The sequence below is a fragment of the Mustelus asterias genome, unplaced genomic scaffold (assembly GCF_964213995.1).
Source record: "Mustelus asterias unplaced genomic scaffold, sMusAst1.hap1.1 HAP1_SCAFFOLD_155, whole genome shotgun sequence".
NCBI classification, from domain to species: Eukaryota; Metazoa; Chordata; class Chondrichthyes; order Carcharhiniformes; family Triakidae; genus Mustelus; species Mustelus asterias.
In genome coordinates this window covers 876,626-893,523 of record NW_027590175.1, presented here as the reverse complement: position 1 = coordinate 893,523, position 16,898 = coordinate 876,626, and the positions used below count along the sequence as shown (strand labels likewise).

Here is a 16,898-nt window from a genome sequence, read left to right as displayed (position 1 = left end):
CCTTTCCACCTGTGCTGCCACCTTTAAGGATCTGTGGACTTGCACACCAAGATCCCTCTGTGTGTCGATACTCCTGATGGTTCTGCCATTTATTGTATAGCTCCCCCCTGCATTAGATCTACCAAAATGCATCACTTCGCATTTATCTGGATTAAATTCCATCTGCCATTTCTCTGCCCAGTTTTCCAGCCTATCTATATCCTGCTGTATTCTCTGACAATGTTCATCACTATCTGCAACTCCAGCAATCTTTGTGTCGTCCGCAAACTTACTAATTAGACCAGCTACATCTTCTTCCAAATCATTTATATATATCACAAACAGCAGAGATCCCAGTACAGAGCCCTGCAGAACACCACTAGTCACAGACCTCCAATCAGAAAAAGACCTCTTCACTGCTACCCTCTGTCTTCTATGGCCAAGCCAGTTCTGTACCCATGTAGCTAGTTCACCTTTGATTCCGTGAGATTTAACCTTTTGCACCAGCCTGCCATGAGGGACCTTGTCAAATGCTTTACTAAAATCCACGTAGACGACATCCACGGCCCTTCCCTCGTCAGTCATTTTTGTCACCTCCTCAAAAAACTCAACCAAATTTGTGAGGCATGACCTCCCTCGCACAAAACCATGTTGTCTATTGCTAATGAGATTATTCAGTTCTAAATGTGTACAGATCCTATCTCTAAGAATCTTCTCCAACAATTTCCCTACCACGGACGTCAAGCTCACTGGCCTATGATTACCCAGGTTATCCTTGCTACCCTTCTTAAATAACGGGACCACATTTGCTATTCTCCAATCCTCTGGGACCTCACCTGTGTCCAATGAAGAAACTAAGATTTCTGTTAGAGGCCCAGCAATTTCATCTCTTGTCTCTCTCAGTAACTGGAAGTCCCTCCCTAACAGCACTGTGGGTGTACGTACACCTTAGGCATTGCAACAATTCAAGAAGGCACCCTTGGGATTGGGTTGACCATGGCCAAGGCAGCTACATACAGCCACATATTCTGTTATAATTGAAGGACTGCAGATTGAATGTGAGGCATTGTGGGACTGGACTATCTTGACCATATTCCTGTGACTGCCTGGAAACTCGCGTCTATTTTAGTTTATAATTGAGGATTTCTGGGAATAAGTTAAATGTGGAAATATTAAGCATAGCCTGGAGGAATTTGGAATAACTGAGAATTTTATCCCCAGATAAAGAACAAAGATTTTGCCGGTGTTTGGGTGTAACGTGTTTGGGATTTTAAATCACCAAAGACAAGATGTTGCCTCTAAAATCAGTCCTTGTAGGTTGGCTTAAAAAAGGTGAAGTTATAATGAAGGATCTTGGATCTTATTTTAATCAAGGAGTTGTGAGCTTGTAGTGCTCTGTCGCTTTAAGAAGCTATAGCTGCGAGAGAGAATGCTGAGGATTCATTGTTTGAAATTTACGAGCTGTGAGAATCTGTGTGTTTTGTTTGTTTTATGTGGATGTTTGTAGATGTGTTTTATCATTGTTTTGGGCTACATTTGTTAAGGTTTATCTTTCTGGGGAATTAACCTTACCTTGAGTCTTTAATTAAAGGCATTTTTGGAAGTTTAAAAACAGGATCACAAGAACGCTTAAGTAATTAATTTTGGTTATTGTTGTTGTAAAGCACATGCTAAGTTTCTCTGTTTGTGTATGGATGATATTTGTGGGTTGAACGCTTCAAGCTTTGAGGTTTTCTGTCTGTGATTTAAATCAAACAGATTTTTAAAAAAGGAAGTGTGATCAATAAAACTTTTTTTGTTCAGAAGTTATGAACCTGGAGCCATATTTACTGGCCAGAGACATGATTCCAGGATATTTTACTAAACATGTGGGAATTTTAATCCGGATACAATTCACCCATGTGAGAATGATAGTTTTAATTTGTAATGGTTATTTAAAATTTGACACATGTGAAATGATTCTGACCAATCCTGTGTTGGATTGATCTTGGGGTAAACCTCCTGTCAGGTCCAAAGATTTATTCCTGACGCAAGTAACACAATGAAAAGGAAAATTCTGGAATTGGAGACTGAAGAAAAGAGTTTAAAAAGAGAGAATATTAAATAGAAATGTTCCCAGACCGTGTGGTCATTAGATTAAAACAAAGGAAGGGTGCTGACGTCCATTTGAGAACTTTTAATCCACCCCATTTCTAACTAAGGGAGTCTATGTACAAAGAAAGCCCAAGAAAGACCCCCCCCCCCCCAAGGGGGGTCTGGAAAGCATCATGATGGGGGCACCTGTCCATGAGATGATCACAAAGCCCCATAATGCCCAGATACTAATTTTATTGAACCTATAATGTATGTAATCTATCGCCATTCTGATGCACTGAGTTACTGTATAAGAATTGATGATATTCTTTGTTGGGTGGAGTTGCACATGGTCAGCCCCTGTGGCTTCTCCCCGCTGGCGTAACTCAATAAACTGTTTGTCGATTGAATCAGGCACAACACACTGGGTACATTACCACTTCATCCTTAGGAGTGGCCTGATAGGCCGTGGTCCAGACTAAATGTGGCCCATGGGGGGCCTTTCATGAATCACATGTGTTTGGTCGTTGTAAATGTGCATTCAAAATGGTTGGAAGCACAGATCATGAGTAATATTCCAGCTCCTGTGACAATAGAGAACCGCTGTCAAATTTTCACAAGCCCTGGGTTACCAGATTGGCTTGTTTCAGATAACGACACTCTGTTTACAAGTGAGGTGTTTCAGGAATTCCTGTAAAGGAATGGTCTACGCCATGTGCGTACTGCACCGTTTCATCTGGCTACAAATGGTCTCACAGAAAGAGCTGTTCAAACTCTGAAGGAGGGATTGAAGAGAATGGCAGGCGATACTTTAAGAACAAGCTCTCAAGATTTTTGTTCCAGTTTCACATCACACCACAATCCACAACCGGACTCTCTCCTGCGGAATTTTTAGGTAGAAGGTTGAAGTCTCATCTGGATCTGCTGCATCCAGATCTCAGAGCAAAAGTGAGCAAGAGACAAGAGAAGCAGAAGGAGGGACACGACTACCGCGCCAAAGAGAGGCAGTTCAAACCGGGTGATCAGGTTTACATCAGAAACTTTGGGAGTAACCAAAGGTGGTTACCGGGAATAATTTTAAACCAAAGTGGTCCAGTATCTTGGGTGGTGAGACTGTAAAACGGAAGAGTTGTTCGCAGACACCAAGATCATATTCGCTTGCCGTGTGACCCCGAGTCAGTCACAGTTTCAGAGTCAGCAACCATTACTGAGAACATGGCAGAGGGTCATGCTGCTGTGGATGTTCACCAGGAAATGGTTCCAGCTTTGCCAGTTGACTCTGCTGTGGGAGTGGAAGAGGAATGTTCATTTACAGATTCTCAAACTACCTCTTCACCTCCCATTCCAGAAACACCATTACAAGATTTACCAGTGGTATTGTACAGGTCGCAATGAAACCGCAAAGCTCCTGACAGACTTCCGTATTGTTAAAGACATTACTTTGTTGTGTTTCTGTCCTAATGGGGGATTGAAATTTAAGGGGAGGAGAAGTGTTACAGAGTGTTCTTCTCAACCTTTCTCCCTTCTGAGCACGTGCGGGCTTTGGGCGGGCTTTCAGTCTGCAAGTCCAGGCTGGTTCCAATGCTCCTGTTTCCTTTTGTTTGCCAATGATTTTTAAACGTTGTTATTTATTTATATAAAGAACATCCTGCTTTTAACAATGCATTTGACTACCTTACCTGTGGACTGAAGCTCCCACAATTGTAAAGCAGGAGATTAGTTAAATGGACAGCCTGAATTGAGAGACAATTAAAGAATAAATGATTCATTAATACAGATGTTAGAAAGGCTGGAAATGTAAATTTGAACACAAAAGTTTATAACTTTCAGAATTATAAACATTAAGAATGGTAAAAATGTTGTGGGGATTATAAGATGTTCCCTTCTGAGGACAACAGAATAGAAAAAAACAGACAAGACTTGTTAGCGTGGCACGGTGCCACAGTGATTAGCACTGCTACCTCACAGTGCCAGGGACCTGGGTTCGATTCCTGGCTTGGGTGACGATGCGGAGTCTGCACGTTCTCTCCGTGTCTGCGTGGGTTTCCTCCGGGTGCTCCAGTTTGTTCCCACAGTCCAAAAGACGTGCGGGTTAGGTGCATTAGCCATGTTAAATTCTCAATCAGTGTATCCGATCAGACGCCAGAGTGTGGCAACTAAGGGATTTTCACAGTAACTTCATTGCAGTGTTAATGTCAGCCTACTTGTGACAGTAATAAATAAACTTTAATACTTTGTTAACCTTGACTGGAGGGAATGAATCGGCTCCTGTTCAAGATGTCTCAACATTGAATGACTGATGTTCACCAATTATTGGTCGACACTCAGGCTACCCCAAGCTAAGTGATATCGTTTGAGAGAAAGAATTGTCTTAAAATTCAGACAATGTGTGCAACTAGCTAAAAACCAAACCAGTTTCATTATTGACAAGTTATCGACCAATTGGCTAATTCCCAACAATTGGCTGAGCTGGGCTTTCTACATTTTGAAAATATAAAAAAGGGGATTCAAGAAACCAATTTGGCAAAAGTTTTCAAAAATTCAAGGTTTTTTTTAAGTTTATTTATTAGTGTCACACATTCACACTGCAATGAAGTTACTCTGAAAATCCCCCAGTCGCCACTCTGGCGCCTGTTCGGGTAAACTCAGGGAGAAGTTAGCATGCTCAATGTACCTAACCAGCAAGTCCTTCGGTCTTTGGGAGAAAACCCACACAGACAGGGGGGGAATGTGCAGACTCTGTACAGACAGTGACCCAAGGCGGGACTCAAACCCGGGTCTCTGGCGCTGTGAGGCAGCAGTGCGAACCACTGTGTCCTACAGAGAGGTGTTGGGAGCTGTTGATTTTACAAGTTATCCGTGTTTTCAGAGCCGTCACTCCATGTCCTGGTCTGAGAGGGATGGAGAGAAGTTAAAGTTAAGCTTTCTCCTTTACTGTTAATCGATACTTTGCTTTTTTATCTTTCTGACTTGTTACATTTTTAATGGTGAATAAACTTTCTGAATTCACCATTTAAAGTGTTCTTTCTTGCCATATGGTTAAGTCACTGGAACCTGGGTGAGTTATGATTAGGGAGGTTGTTGTAAACAAGTGAACCCCATAAATCTTAGTTCAAACAAATCAAAATTCTTACATATGGAATGCAATCCTTTATTCTGAGAGAAATTGAACATTGAAGTAAAGATGTTCTGCTTCAGTTATACAGGGCGTTGCTGAAACTGCATCTTGAATAGTGGCTGCAGTTTTTGTCTCCTATTAAACAAAGGATTGTAGAATCCCGACAGTACAGACAGAGGCCGTTCTGTCCATCGAGTCTGTACCAAACACCATCCCATCCAGGCCCTATTCCCATAACCACATGCATTTACTCCAGCCAGTCCGCCTGACACTAAAGGTCAATTTATCATGGCCAATCAACCTAACCCACACATCTTTGGACTGTGGGAGGAAACCGGAGCACCCGGGTGAAACCCACGCAGAGAATGTGCAAACTCCACACAGACAGTGACCCGGGCTGGAATTGAACCTGGGTCCCTGGTGTTATGATGCAGCAGTGCTAACCACTGTGCTGCCGTGCTGTCCCATTTTATAAATACCATGGAAGCAGTTCAGAGGAGATTTACTAGATTGATTCCCAATCCAGTAGTGTGAAATATTAACACTTTCTCTCTCCATAAATGTTGCCAGACCTAATGCATTTTTGCAGTTCTTTCTGTATTTATTTCAGATCTACCTGTAGCGGTAGGAAAAATATTATTTATTATCCAGGATAAATAAATGTCCTTCATCAGCTTTTGTGGATCATTTCAGTGGAAATGTGCTCTCCCAGGCTCAAAGAAGCAAAGTCGTGAGACCGGCCAGTCCAGCAGAAAGAAACCCTCCGACCCTCCCCTATCACCAACTGTCAGAATGAACATGGTTCAGTCCTGGATGTGATCAACAGCAGCAATAACAGCAGAATCCAACCCCTGTCATCACTTGTGAACTCGCTGGTGTCTCCGCAGGCTGGATGACTGAGTGAATCCCTTCCCACACAAACAGCAGGTGAACGGTCTCTCCCCAGTGTGAACTCGCTGGTGCTCCCGCAGGCTGGATGATGTTCTAAATTTCTTTGTGCAGTGAGAGCAACTGAACGGTCTCTCCTCAGTGTGAGTGCGCTGGTGGATAACCAGATCCCGAGAACTTTTGAAACCACTGCCACAGTCAGAGCATTTAAAGGGTCTCTCCTGGGTGTGAGTGAGATTGTGACTCAGCAGGCTGGATGAATGAGTGAATCCCTTCCCACACACAGAGCAGGTGAACGGTCTCTCCCTGGTGTGAATTCGCTGGTGCTCCCACAGGTGGGATGATGTTCTAAATGTCTTTGTGCAGTGAGAGCAGCTGAACGGTCTCTCCTCAGTGTGAATCCGCTGGTGGATCGTCAGTTCCCGAGAGCTTTTGAAACCATTTCCACAGTCAGAGCATTTAAAGGGTTTCTCATTGCTGTGAGTGACTTTGTGTTTTGACAGATTGGATAACTGCATAAATCCTTTCCCACACACCAAGCAGATGAATGGTCTCTCTCCAGTGTGAACGCGCTGGTGTCTCTGCAGATTGGGTAAATGAGCGAATCCGTTCCCACACTCAAAGCACATGAATGCTCTTTCTCCAGTGTGAACCAACCGATGTCGCTGCAGATGATATAACCGAGTGAATCTCTTCCCACACACAGAACAGGTGTATGGCTTCTCTCCGGTGTGAATACGTCGATGAATTTGCAGCTCAGAGGGGGTTTTGCAACCCTTCCCACAGTCCCCACATTTCCACGGTTTCTCCATGTTGCAGGTGTCCTTGTGTTGCTCCAGGTTTGACCATCAGTTGAAGTCTCACACGGAACAATATTATGGTGCCCTGCTGTGATGGTGCAATATTATTCCAGGCTCTGTAACTGGGAGACTCTTTCCACAGTCACTGCATGGGAAAATCTCAGTTGATTTTGTGTGTGTGTGTGTGTGTGTGTGTGTGTGTGTGTGTGTGTGTGTGAGTCCTGTTCCAGTCACAATGATGTTTAAAGACTGCTGAAGCCGATAGAACAGAGAAACATTTCTCCTTCTGGATTCAAAGACCGAAGATATTCAGGTCCCGCTGAATTGAGTGACTCTGTCAGATGTTGATGTGATGTTTGGTTTGAGATTTCTGTCTGTAAAATCCTCAACTTCTGATATCCTGTAAAAGGAGTTTACAAAGGTTATCACTGTCAGTACAGGATAGAAATTGAGAACAGACGATTCTAGTTTCTATGGAACATTCTTTCCTCTCTCATTCCCCAAGAGCTGTAAATCTCCATCCCACACACTCTCCCTCCATTCTCACTCTGCTGTATCTAATATTCACCCTCTGATTGAGGCTGATTGGTAGATCCATGCTCACTGCTTCCTGTCCTGGACAGAGAGAGCTGGAAATCTCCATGCAGGCTGCCAGACAGATATATGTCTATCTGACTGGACTAACAATGTGTGGAACATACCGACTGGATTCACTTCCTTTCCCTTCAGTTGCTGCAAGTCCCCAATTTCCCCCAGAATGAGAAAAGAAATGGAAAGGGGGAGGAAAGAAAAAGTGTTTCACTCACAGATGTTGGCCTTTTTTAAGGTCAAACCAAATAAACAAACTCAAGTTAAATCAGGACAAAGTAAAAGGGGCAGCTCCCCAAAAGGAGGGGGAGCAGCCCGAACAAAAATCAAAGTAGAAAGGAAACTTAAAAACATCAAATCATAATGTGATTATTAGGGTCGATAACGCACCCCAACCCCTGCAGTGCCCAACGGGGGCGGAAGGCGTCAAGCGCACCCATGGACATCGCATGTTCCCTCTCCAGTGACACCTGGCCGCGAACGTAGCCACGGTAGAGGGACAGACAGTCAGGGTGGATGCCCCCCTCGATCGCCTGCTGCCTGGACCGATAAATGGCGCGCTTTGCCAGGCCCAGGAGCAGGTTCACAAGGAGGTCACCATCCCGACCCGACCCTCTCTGTGAGGGTTTCCTCTGGGTGCTCCAGTTTCCTCCCACAGTCCAAAGATGTGCGGGTTAGGTTGATTGGCTATGCTAAAGAAATTGCCCCTTAGTGTCCTGGGATGCGTAGATTAGAGGGATTAGCGGGTAAAATATGTAGGGATATGGGGCTGGGGCCTGGGTGGGATTGTGGTCGGTGCTGACTCGATGGGCCGAATGGCCTCTTTCTGTGCTGTAGGGTTTCTATGATTCTATTGTCCCTCTGAAGACAGAGGTTCTGAACCAGCCCCTGAAACCACGCCCATTGTGACCCGCCACCGACAGCAGCGCATGCGCTCTCCTTCCCCGCTGAAACAAGATGGCGGCCGATAACCGGGACCTGCAGGGTCTTATTCGGGCCGTGCGGCCTACAGCGGATGTTTGTGAAGCCAGAGCTCCCTCCCTAACCCGACTCCCGGCTCCATTTCTCCCGCAGCCCCACCGACTCACCTGCTGAAAAAAGCATCTCCCGCATTCCTAGGGCTCTGGGCAAAGTGACACTGCGCACGCTCTAGATATAGCACCGCGCCTGCGCAATAGGCTCCTGTGGAATGAATAGGACACTTTCACACCCGCAGGCGCACCTGGGAATTAATGGCGTCATTGTCAATCAAAGACAATAATAGAAAATTATCTTGTGCAATTAAGATCAATTAATTTTTTAAAATGCATTCCTCGGAATTTGTGCGCTGCCATTCTCTATTTCTAAAATTAATTTAAACCAGTGCTCTCCTGTGGGAATACCCCGAATTTTAAAAACTTTTCCCACTGGTTTCCTCTCCTAGAACCATAGAACCATAGAAAATTACAGCTCAGAAACAGGCCTTTTGGCCCTTCTTGTCTGTGCCGAACCATTTTATGCCTAGTCCCACTGACCTGCACTTGGAAAAATACCCGAAGCAATAATCATGCTCTTCGACCAACCAGCCTTCCTCTCTCTGCTCTCCTGAAGGTGCTCATACTGGTTGGGTAAATCCCACAGAGACTGGTTTCTTGCACTTTCTTTCTCCTGATCCTGACTATTCTGTTTTATGGAATGATACATCACAGATGGAAACCACTTGGCACATCCTGCCCAGTCGGGCTGTCTTTAAGATCTGTCCAATTAATCCCACAGCCCTGCTGGCAGAGTGAGAACAACATCTATTTATACTGCAGCAATGCAGGAGGTGAATGGAAAATGTTTTCCAGTTGCATTTCTCTCAGACACACTCCCCCCTAGAAAGATAAATTGGCCTGTGTGCTAAGAACAAAGAAAATTACAGCACAGGAACAGGCCCTTCGGCCCTCCAAGCCTGCACCAACCATACTGCCCGACTGAACTAAAACCCACTACCCTCCCAGGGACCATATCCCTCTATTCCCATCTCATTCATGTACTTGTCAAGACGCCACTTAAAAGTCAAGACCGTAACTGCTTCCACTACCTCCCCCGGCAATGAATACCAGGCACCCACCACTCTCTGTGTAAAACATCCGCCTCGTACATCTCTTTTAAACTTTACCCCACGCACCTTAAACCTATTCCCCACAGTAATTGACTCTTCTACCCTGGGAAAAAGCTTCTGACAATCCACTCTTTCCATGCCTCTCATAATCTTGTAGACTTCTATCAGGTCTCCCCTCAACCTCCATCGCTCAAGTGAGAACAAACCAAATTTCTCCAACCTCTCCTCATAGCTAATGCCATCCATACCAGGCAACATCCTGGTAAATCTTTTCTGGACCCTCTCCAAAGCCTTCCTTCTGTTGTGTGGCGGCCAGAATTGAACACTATATTCCAAGTGCGGCCTAACTAAGGTTCTATAAAGCTGCAACATGACTTGCCAATTTTTAAACTCAATCCCCCAGCCGATGAAGGTAAGCATGCCGTATACCTTCTTGACGACCTTCTCCATCTGCATTGCCACTTTCAGTAATCTGTGTACCTGTACACCCAGATCCCTCTGCCTATCAATATTGTTAAAGGTTCTGCCATTTACTGTATATTTCCTATCTGTATTAGACCTTCCAAACTGCATTACCTCAAATTTGTCCGGATTAAACTCCATCTACCATCACTCCACCCAAGTCTCCAACTGGTCTATATTCTGCTGTATCCTCTGATGGTCCTCATCGCTATCCGCAAATCCACCAACCTTTGTGTCGTCCGCAAACGTACCTATCAATCCAGTTACATTTTCCTCCAAATCATTTATATATATTATATATATCCTGTGTGAATTCGCTGTTGTGTCCAAAGACTGGATGGCCCAGCAAAATCCTTCCCACACAAGGAGCAGGTGAACAATCTCTCCCCAGTGTGAACTCGCTGATGTGCACTGAGGTTGGATGAACATGAGAACCCCTTTCCACAGGTGGAGCAGCTGAACGGCCTCTCCTCAGTGTGAATTTGCTGGTGTAACAGCAGGTGGGATGAGATAGTGAATCCTTTCCCAAACACAGAACAGATGGCCTCTCTCCAGTGTGACTGAGTCTATGGTTTTCCAGCAAGGACAGATAATTGAATCCTTTATCACAATCATCACATTTCCATGGTTTCTCCATTTTCCCAGCCCTAATGTGACCGTGTCGATGGGTTTCCAACCGGGATGGATAATTGAATCCTTTACCACAATCCTCACAATTCCACGGTTTGTCCATGGTGCTGGTGTCCTTCTGTCTCTCCAGGTTGGATGATTAGTTGAAGCCTCATCCACATACAGACCATGGTGTGATGTTTTTCAGGCTATGTAACTGGTTAAAGCTCTATCCACAGTCAGTTCACTGGAGCACTCTCACTTGGGTGTATGTGTGTGTCTCAGTTCTTTTTATGTCACATTGAATTTCGAAATTTTCTTCCACTGACAAAACAGGGAATGATTTATCCCTCCACTGTCAAAAGCAATCATATTTAGGTCATGATGAATCGAATGGCTCTGTCAGACTTTGATGTGAAGTTTAGTTTGAGTTTCCTGTCTGTGAATCTTCCTCTTCTAGTTCCCTGCACAAAGAGTTTTAAAAAACTGCTTCAGAACAGACAATTTCAGTTTCCACGAAACATTTCTCTGTCTCATTTATCTTGAGCTGTAATCCCCATCCCACACACTCTCTCTTTTCCCTGAGCTGAAATCAAACTCATTGCCCCATCTCCACTCTGAGCCCAGCTTCCTCTCCCTCCAGCTGGATTCAGTCCTGCAGGCCATGTGCAGATTGAGAGTACAATCAAGGAGTCAATTATTTTCCTTCCAAGTCAGGGGACGTGCAGCCCCACTGAATCTGTTGTTACCACAATGGGCACACGTGCTCTGCTCAACAATGAAACACCACAATGACCATTAACATCAGCCTGTTCCTTGGAAAAGCTCCATTTTATTTGTGCCACAACAGCAGGGGAATTACCTCCTGCACAGGCACAAAGGTATCATCAGTCACAGAAAATAATTGCAGCTGGTGTCTCAAACCTCATTTTACCATTTGCTCCCAGACATTCTCAATTCAATTTTGAAATGCAAACTGAAATCTGGCAAAGTGGGGTAAATTAAACACATTTTAATGGTCATTTTCAGAATGACTATTCCCGAGAATTAATTCCCAAGTCAGTGAATTAAAATTCTCATCAGCAATGCAGGCGGCACAGTGGTCAGCACTGCTGCCTCACAGCTCCAGGGACCTGGGTTCGATTCCCAACTTGGGTCGTTGTCCGTGTGGAGTCTGCCCATTCTCCCCATGTCAGCGTGGGTTTTCTCCAGATGCTCCGGTTTCCTCCCATTGTCCAAAGATATGCCAGTTACGTGCATTGGCTATGCTAAATTGCCCCTTCGTGTCCCGGGATGAGGAGGTTAGAGGGATTAGCAGGTTACATACGTGGGGTTATGGGAATAGGGCCGAGGTGGGATTGTTGTTGGTGCAGACTCGATGGGCCGAACAACCTCCTTCAGCACTGTAGGGATATGAAATACATTGGGAGAATTGCTATTTTAATGGGTATTTTCACAAATGCTATAAAATGATTTTTCAACACAAATTAATATTTTCTTCAACAGATGATTAATAAATAAAAAGTATTTAATAAAACAACCACCCAATGTGGGGTTCAGGATTCTAACTCAGGGTTTCTGAGCTCCAGGAACCACTAACTGAACCAACCGAGAATTGTCTCCACAAAACTTCCCCAACTACCTCCCGGGAAAAAGCTGCAAACCCGGGAGCTGCAGCTTTTTACGGGGGTCTTGGGGCCTCCAGCGGGTGTTTGGGAGTCCTCCCCGCCCACCTCCCAGGGTTTCCTTCCTTCCCAGAGATCAGAGTCCTCATTGATTTGAGGCCAAAGTGTAACCTCTTATTTACTGTCCCCCCTCCCCCATCCTCTGATGTGAACCATCCTCCAGTGGCTGAGCCAGGATGGGGCCGTTAACCTGGGCCTGTTCCCGGGAGGGAGAAGCCCCGCAGCTGCAAACCAGGGAGCTGACAATGATTCTGAAGGGTTTGCGGATCCACAAAGTGTTTCCAAATCCTCCCAGCCACCGCCGAACGCTGACTCCGCTTCTCCGGGACAAACAAGCGCCAAGGCCAGCAATGACACTACGCATGCTCCACATCACAATGCCCGGGCACTCCAGACCAATAGGAAGAGGGGGCGGTGCTGGAGGACCGAGCGGGAGCGGCTGGTCCTCCAACCAATCGGAGTGAATGAGGGGCGGGGCTGGAGGATCGAGCGGGAGCGGCTGGTCCTCCAACCAATCAGAGTGAATGAGGGGCGGGACCTGAAGCATGCGCAGTGCAGTTAATGGCGACGGACAGAAGGACGGTTTTAATTTGGAGGCGAGATCAATACGAGGTAGAGGGCGGCGCGCGGGTAATGAAAAATGTGGCGGGTGGGTGGAGAGACTTTGTAAACATGTTGTTCAAACCCAAACCCGGAAATGAACTTCCCGGTCCCCCCCTTTGTACCAAATGGAGCGGCAGCTTGTAGTGTTAGACCCGGGCTGACTGCCGCCATTGTGGCTGCATGTGGGAGGCCGGCAGGGATTGTGATCGGAGAGTGAGGCCCTGACGTCACAATGGAATGGGTGAGAGTGTGACGTCACAATGGAATGGGTGAGGGTGTGATGTCACAATGGAATGGGTGAGGGTTCCAAATTCGCCAGACTTCGGTCATTGCCAAGATTTTCGAGTCCATTATTAAAGCTGAGATCGCAGAGTACTTGGAAGTGCAGGATAAAGTAGGACTGAGTCAGCACGGCTTTGTCAAGGGGAGGTAATGTCTGACAAATCTGTTAGAGTTCTTTGAGGAGCTTTTGATTTGATTTGATTTATTATTGTCACATGTATTAACATACATAGAATCATAGAAACCCTACAGTGCAGAAGGAGGCCATTCGGCCCATCGAGTCTGCACCGACCACAATCCCACCCAGACCCTACCCCCACATATTTTACCCGCTAATCCCTCTAACCTATGCATCGCAGGACTCTAAGGGGCAATTTTTAATCGGGGGGAGGGGCCGAGAGGATCGGGGGGAGGGGCCGAGAGGATCGGGGGGAGGGGCCGAGAGGATCGGGGGGAGGGGCCGAGAGGATCGGGGGGAGGGGCCGAGAGGATCGGGGGGAGGGGCAGAGAGAGATTGGGCAGCAGGGAGGGTTAGAGGCGTTGAAGTGGAGGGATTTAGAGTGGGTTTCTGGAGTGGGGATTTAAGGAGGGGTTTGGGGGGGGGAGGCTGGAGGCGGGGGGGAGGGGAATTTGGGGGTGAGAGACTGAGGGTGGCGGGTTTAAAAGGATTGGGAGTGGGTTCAGGAGAGGTGTTCGGGGGGGATTGAGCCGAGAGAGGAATCTATAGGGCATTGGCAGTAAGGGGAGGGGGGGGTGATTCAGCAGTGGGTTTTGGGTCTGTTGGAAAGGAGTTGGGGGGAACAGCTGGAGACGGGAAGCGGGGGGGGGGGCGCAAGTCGGGGGGGGCGCAAGTCGGGGGGGGCGCAAGTTGGGGGGGGCGCAAGTCGGGGGGGACGCAAGTCGGGAGGGGGCGCAAGTCGGGGGGGGCGCAAGTCGGGGGGGCGCAAGTCGGGGGGGGCGCAAGTCGGGGGGGCGCAAGTCGGGGGGGGGCGCAAGCCGGGGGGGGCGCAAGTCGGGGGGGGCGCCAGTCGGGGGGGGCGCAAGTCGGGGGGGGGGCGCAAGTCGGGGCACACCGCAAGTCGGGGCGCACCGCAAGTCGGGGCGCACCGCAAGTCGGGGGGGCGCAAGTCAGGGGGGCGCAAGTCGGGGGGGCGCAAGTCGGGGGGGGCGCAAGTCGGGGGGCTCATCTGGAACTCTCACCCATTCCATTGTGACGTCACACCCTCACCCATTCCATTGTGACGTCACACACTCACCCATTCCATTGTGATGTCACACACTCACCCATTCCATTGTGATGTCACACTCTCACCCATTCCATTGCGATGTCACACACTCACCCATTCCATTGTAATGTCACACACTCACCCATTCCATTTTGACCTCACACTCCGACCCATTCCATTGTGACGTCACACCCTCACCCATTCCATTGTGACGTCACACCCTCACCCATTCCATTGTGACGTCACACCCTCACCCATTCCATTGTAACGTCAGGGCTTCACTCTCCGATCACAATCCCTGCCGGCCTCCCACATGCAGCCTCAATGGCGGCAGTCAGCCCGGGTCTCACACTACAAGCTGCCGCTCCATTTGGTACAAAGGGGGGGACCGGGAAGTTCATTTCCGGGGTTTGGGTTTGAACAACATGTTTACAAAGCCTCTCCACCCACCCGCCACATTTATCATTCCCCGCACGCCGCCCTCTACCTCGCATTGATCTCGCTTCCAAGTTAAAACCGTCCGTCTGTCCGTCGCCATTACCCGCACTGCGCATGCTTCAGTTCCCGCCCCTCGTTCACTCCGATTGGTTGGAGGATCAGCCGCTCCCGCTCGGTCCCCCAGCCCCGCCCCCCTCTTCCTATTGGCCCGGAGCTGCCGTCAATCAATCCCCGGGCATTGTGATGTGGAGCATGCGCAGTGTGTATATGCAGCCAGTGAGTAAGTGCCGGGTGAGCGGGAAGGATGGCGTCGGAGGGAAAGGTTTAGAAATCAGTGGTATCGGCCACAAAAACCAGAACAGAGGCGGTCGTGTTAAATATCAAGCGGGTGAGTAATGTCTGAGAGCGGAAGGGAGCTGGAGCCGGTGGGTGTGTGCCGATGTTTCAGATAAACTTCGATAGACGCCTCAATCCCGGAATGAGAAGCAGCCGGTTCCACGGTTGAAAGACCCGGATACCGACCGCCATCTTTGTAGGGGGCAATGTGTAGAAAAGCGCATGCGTAGCGCCATCTGTGCAGCAGCGCGCGTGCGCAGTGCTCCCTTCAGCAGGCGGACTGAGTGATGGGTTTTGGAAACTCTTTTACAAGGGGATGGTTTACACACAGCAAACTCAAATCAAGAGAATTATTTGTCTCTTCTGAATGGAATTAGCAGTTAGAATGTTTGTTGATCTATCTAATACTGGGAGCCATGAACACACAAACTTCTTATTGTTGTGTTCTCTACCTGAAGGCTGGTCTGACCAAAGTGTCAGGATCTCTGCCATGGGTCGGGCAAAGAGACAGAACCCAAATCCACCCCAGCCAGAATGGGGATTGAACCCCGTGCTGTCGGCACCAATCTCATCCACACCGGCCAGCGAGACCCCACAAGGAACCAGGCTGCAGTGGCAACAGAAACTTTTATATCCGCTACCCGTGGAGCCATGGATAGTGATGGGAGAGGCTCCAAATTATTTCCATCATATGACTGACCAGGAATCTCTCCCGCTCTTATTGTCTATCATTGGTGTATGTTCGAAGGGCAGCATGGTGGCACAGTGGTTAGCACTGCTGCCTCACAGCGCCAGGGATCCAGGTTCGATTCCCGGCCCGGGTCACTGTTTGTGTGGAGTTTGCACATTCTCCCTGTGTCTGCGTGGCTTTCCTCGGGTGCTCTGGTTTCCACCCAGTGTCCAAAGATGTGAAAGTTAGGTGCATTGGCCATGCTAAATTGCCCTTTAGTATCAGGGGGACTAGCCTGGGTCAATGCATGGGGATAGGGCAAGGGCGGGATTGTGGTCGGTGCAGACACGATGGGCCGAATGGCCTCTTTCCGCACTGTAGTGATTCTATGAATGATTTACAGTTTGGACACATTATGAACACGCCTTCCTCGGCCATGTACTCTGAGTGGGAGTGGAAACCAGAGCTTCTGACTCAGAAGAAGGGTCACTCCCCACTGCACCACATCTTCACAGTGCACAATCCAGACTAATAAATCCAACAGGAAAACAGGAGACATTTCTTTTCACAAACAGTTGTTAAAATGTGGAACTCACTGGAAGTAGTTGAGACTTCGATTCTTTCAAAAGGAAACTAGATGAGAATGAGAGAAAAGAGAGGCTGAAAGGCTGAGATGAGGTTAGCAGAATAGGAGGAGACTCATGTGGAGTAGAAACTCCGTACAGACTAGATTGCCCGAATGGCCTGTTTGTGTATTATATAGTCTATGTAATTCTTCGTGAAATTATTTTGCAGAGTAATGGAAGAGGAGGATTTGCAGTCAGGAAAAACAAACCAAACTTTGTGTCACAATTGGAAAGTCAATTCATCAGGATGTGAAGATTTGTGCATCTGAAGGGATTTAATTGACTGTCTCAGCAGGAAGCTGGTGAGAGTCTGTAAACCTGCTCTTCCTGTGGGAAGGGATTGATACAGCTGGAAAACATGCTGACACGACAGCGAGCTCGCAATAGTGAGAGTTCATTCACCTGCTCCGTGTGTGGGAAGAAATTCAT

General features: G+C 47.5%; 2 protein-coding genes across 2 annotated transcripts in view; one reads left to right on the top strand and one right to left on the bottom strand.

The window, feature by feature from the left end:
• Positions 1–5,473: 5,473 nt before the first annotated feature.
• Positions 5,474–8,596, bottom strand: LOC144485141 (uncharacterized). The gene is made up of 2 exons (XM_078203383.1): positions 8,535–8,596; positions 5,474–7,258 (listed from the first exon to the last, which is right to left on the bottom strand). The coding sequence occupies exon 2, from the start codon at positions 6,868–6,870 to the stop codon at positions 6,028–6,030; it is 843 nt and encodes a 280-aa protein (XP_078059509.1). The 5' UTR covers positions 6,871–7,258; positions 8,535–8,596; the 3' UTR covers positions 5,474–6,027.
• Positions 8,597–15,089: 6,493 nt separating this feature from the next.
• LOC144485150 (uncharacterized) overlaps positions 15,090–16,898 on the top strand; it is a 41,465-nt gene continuing 39,656 nt past the window's right edge. Inside the window, exon 1 of the mRNA XM_078203395.1 lies at positions 15,090–15,225. Coding sequence (XP_078059521.1) covers positions 15,090–15,225 — 136 coding nt within the window. The remainder of the gene's footprint in view (positions 15,226–16,898) is intronic.

Coding starts and splice junctions, on each gene's coding strand:
- LOC144485141 (XM_078203383.1), bottom strand. CDS start 6,870: ATGGAGAAACCGTGGAAATGTGGGGACTGTGGGAAGGGTTGCAAAACC.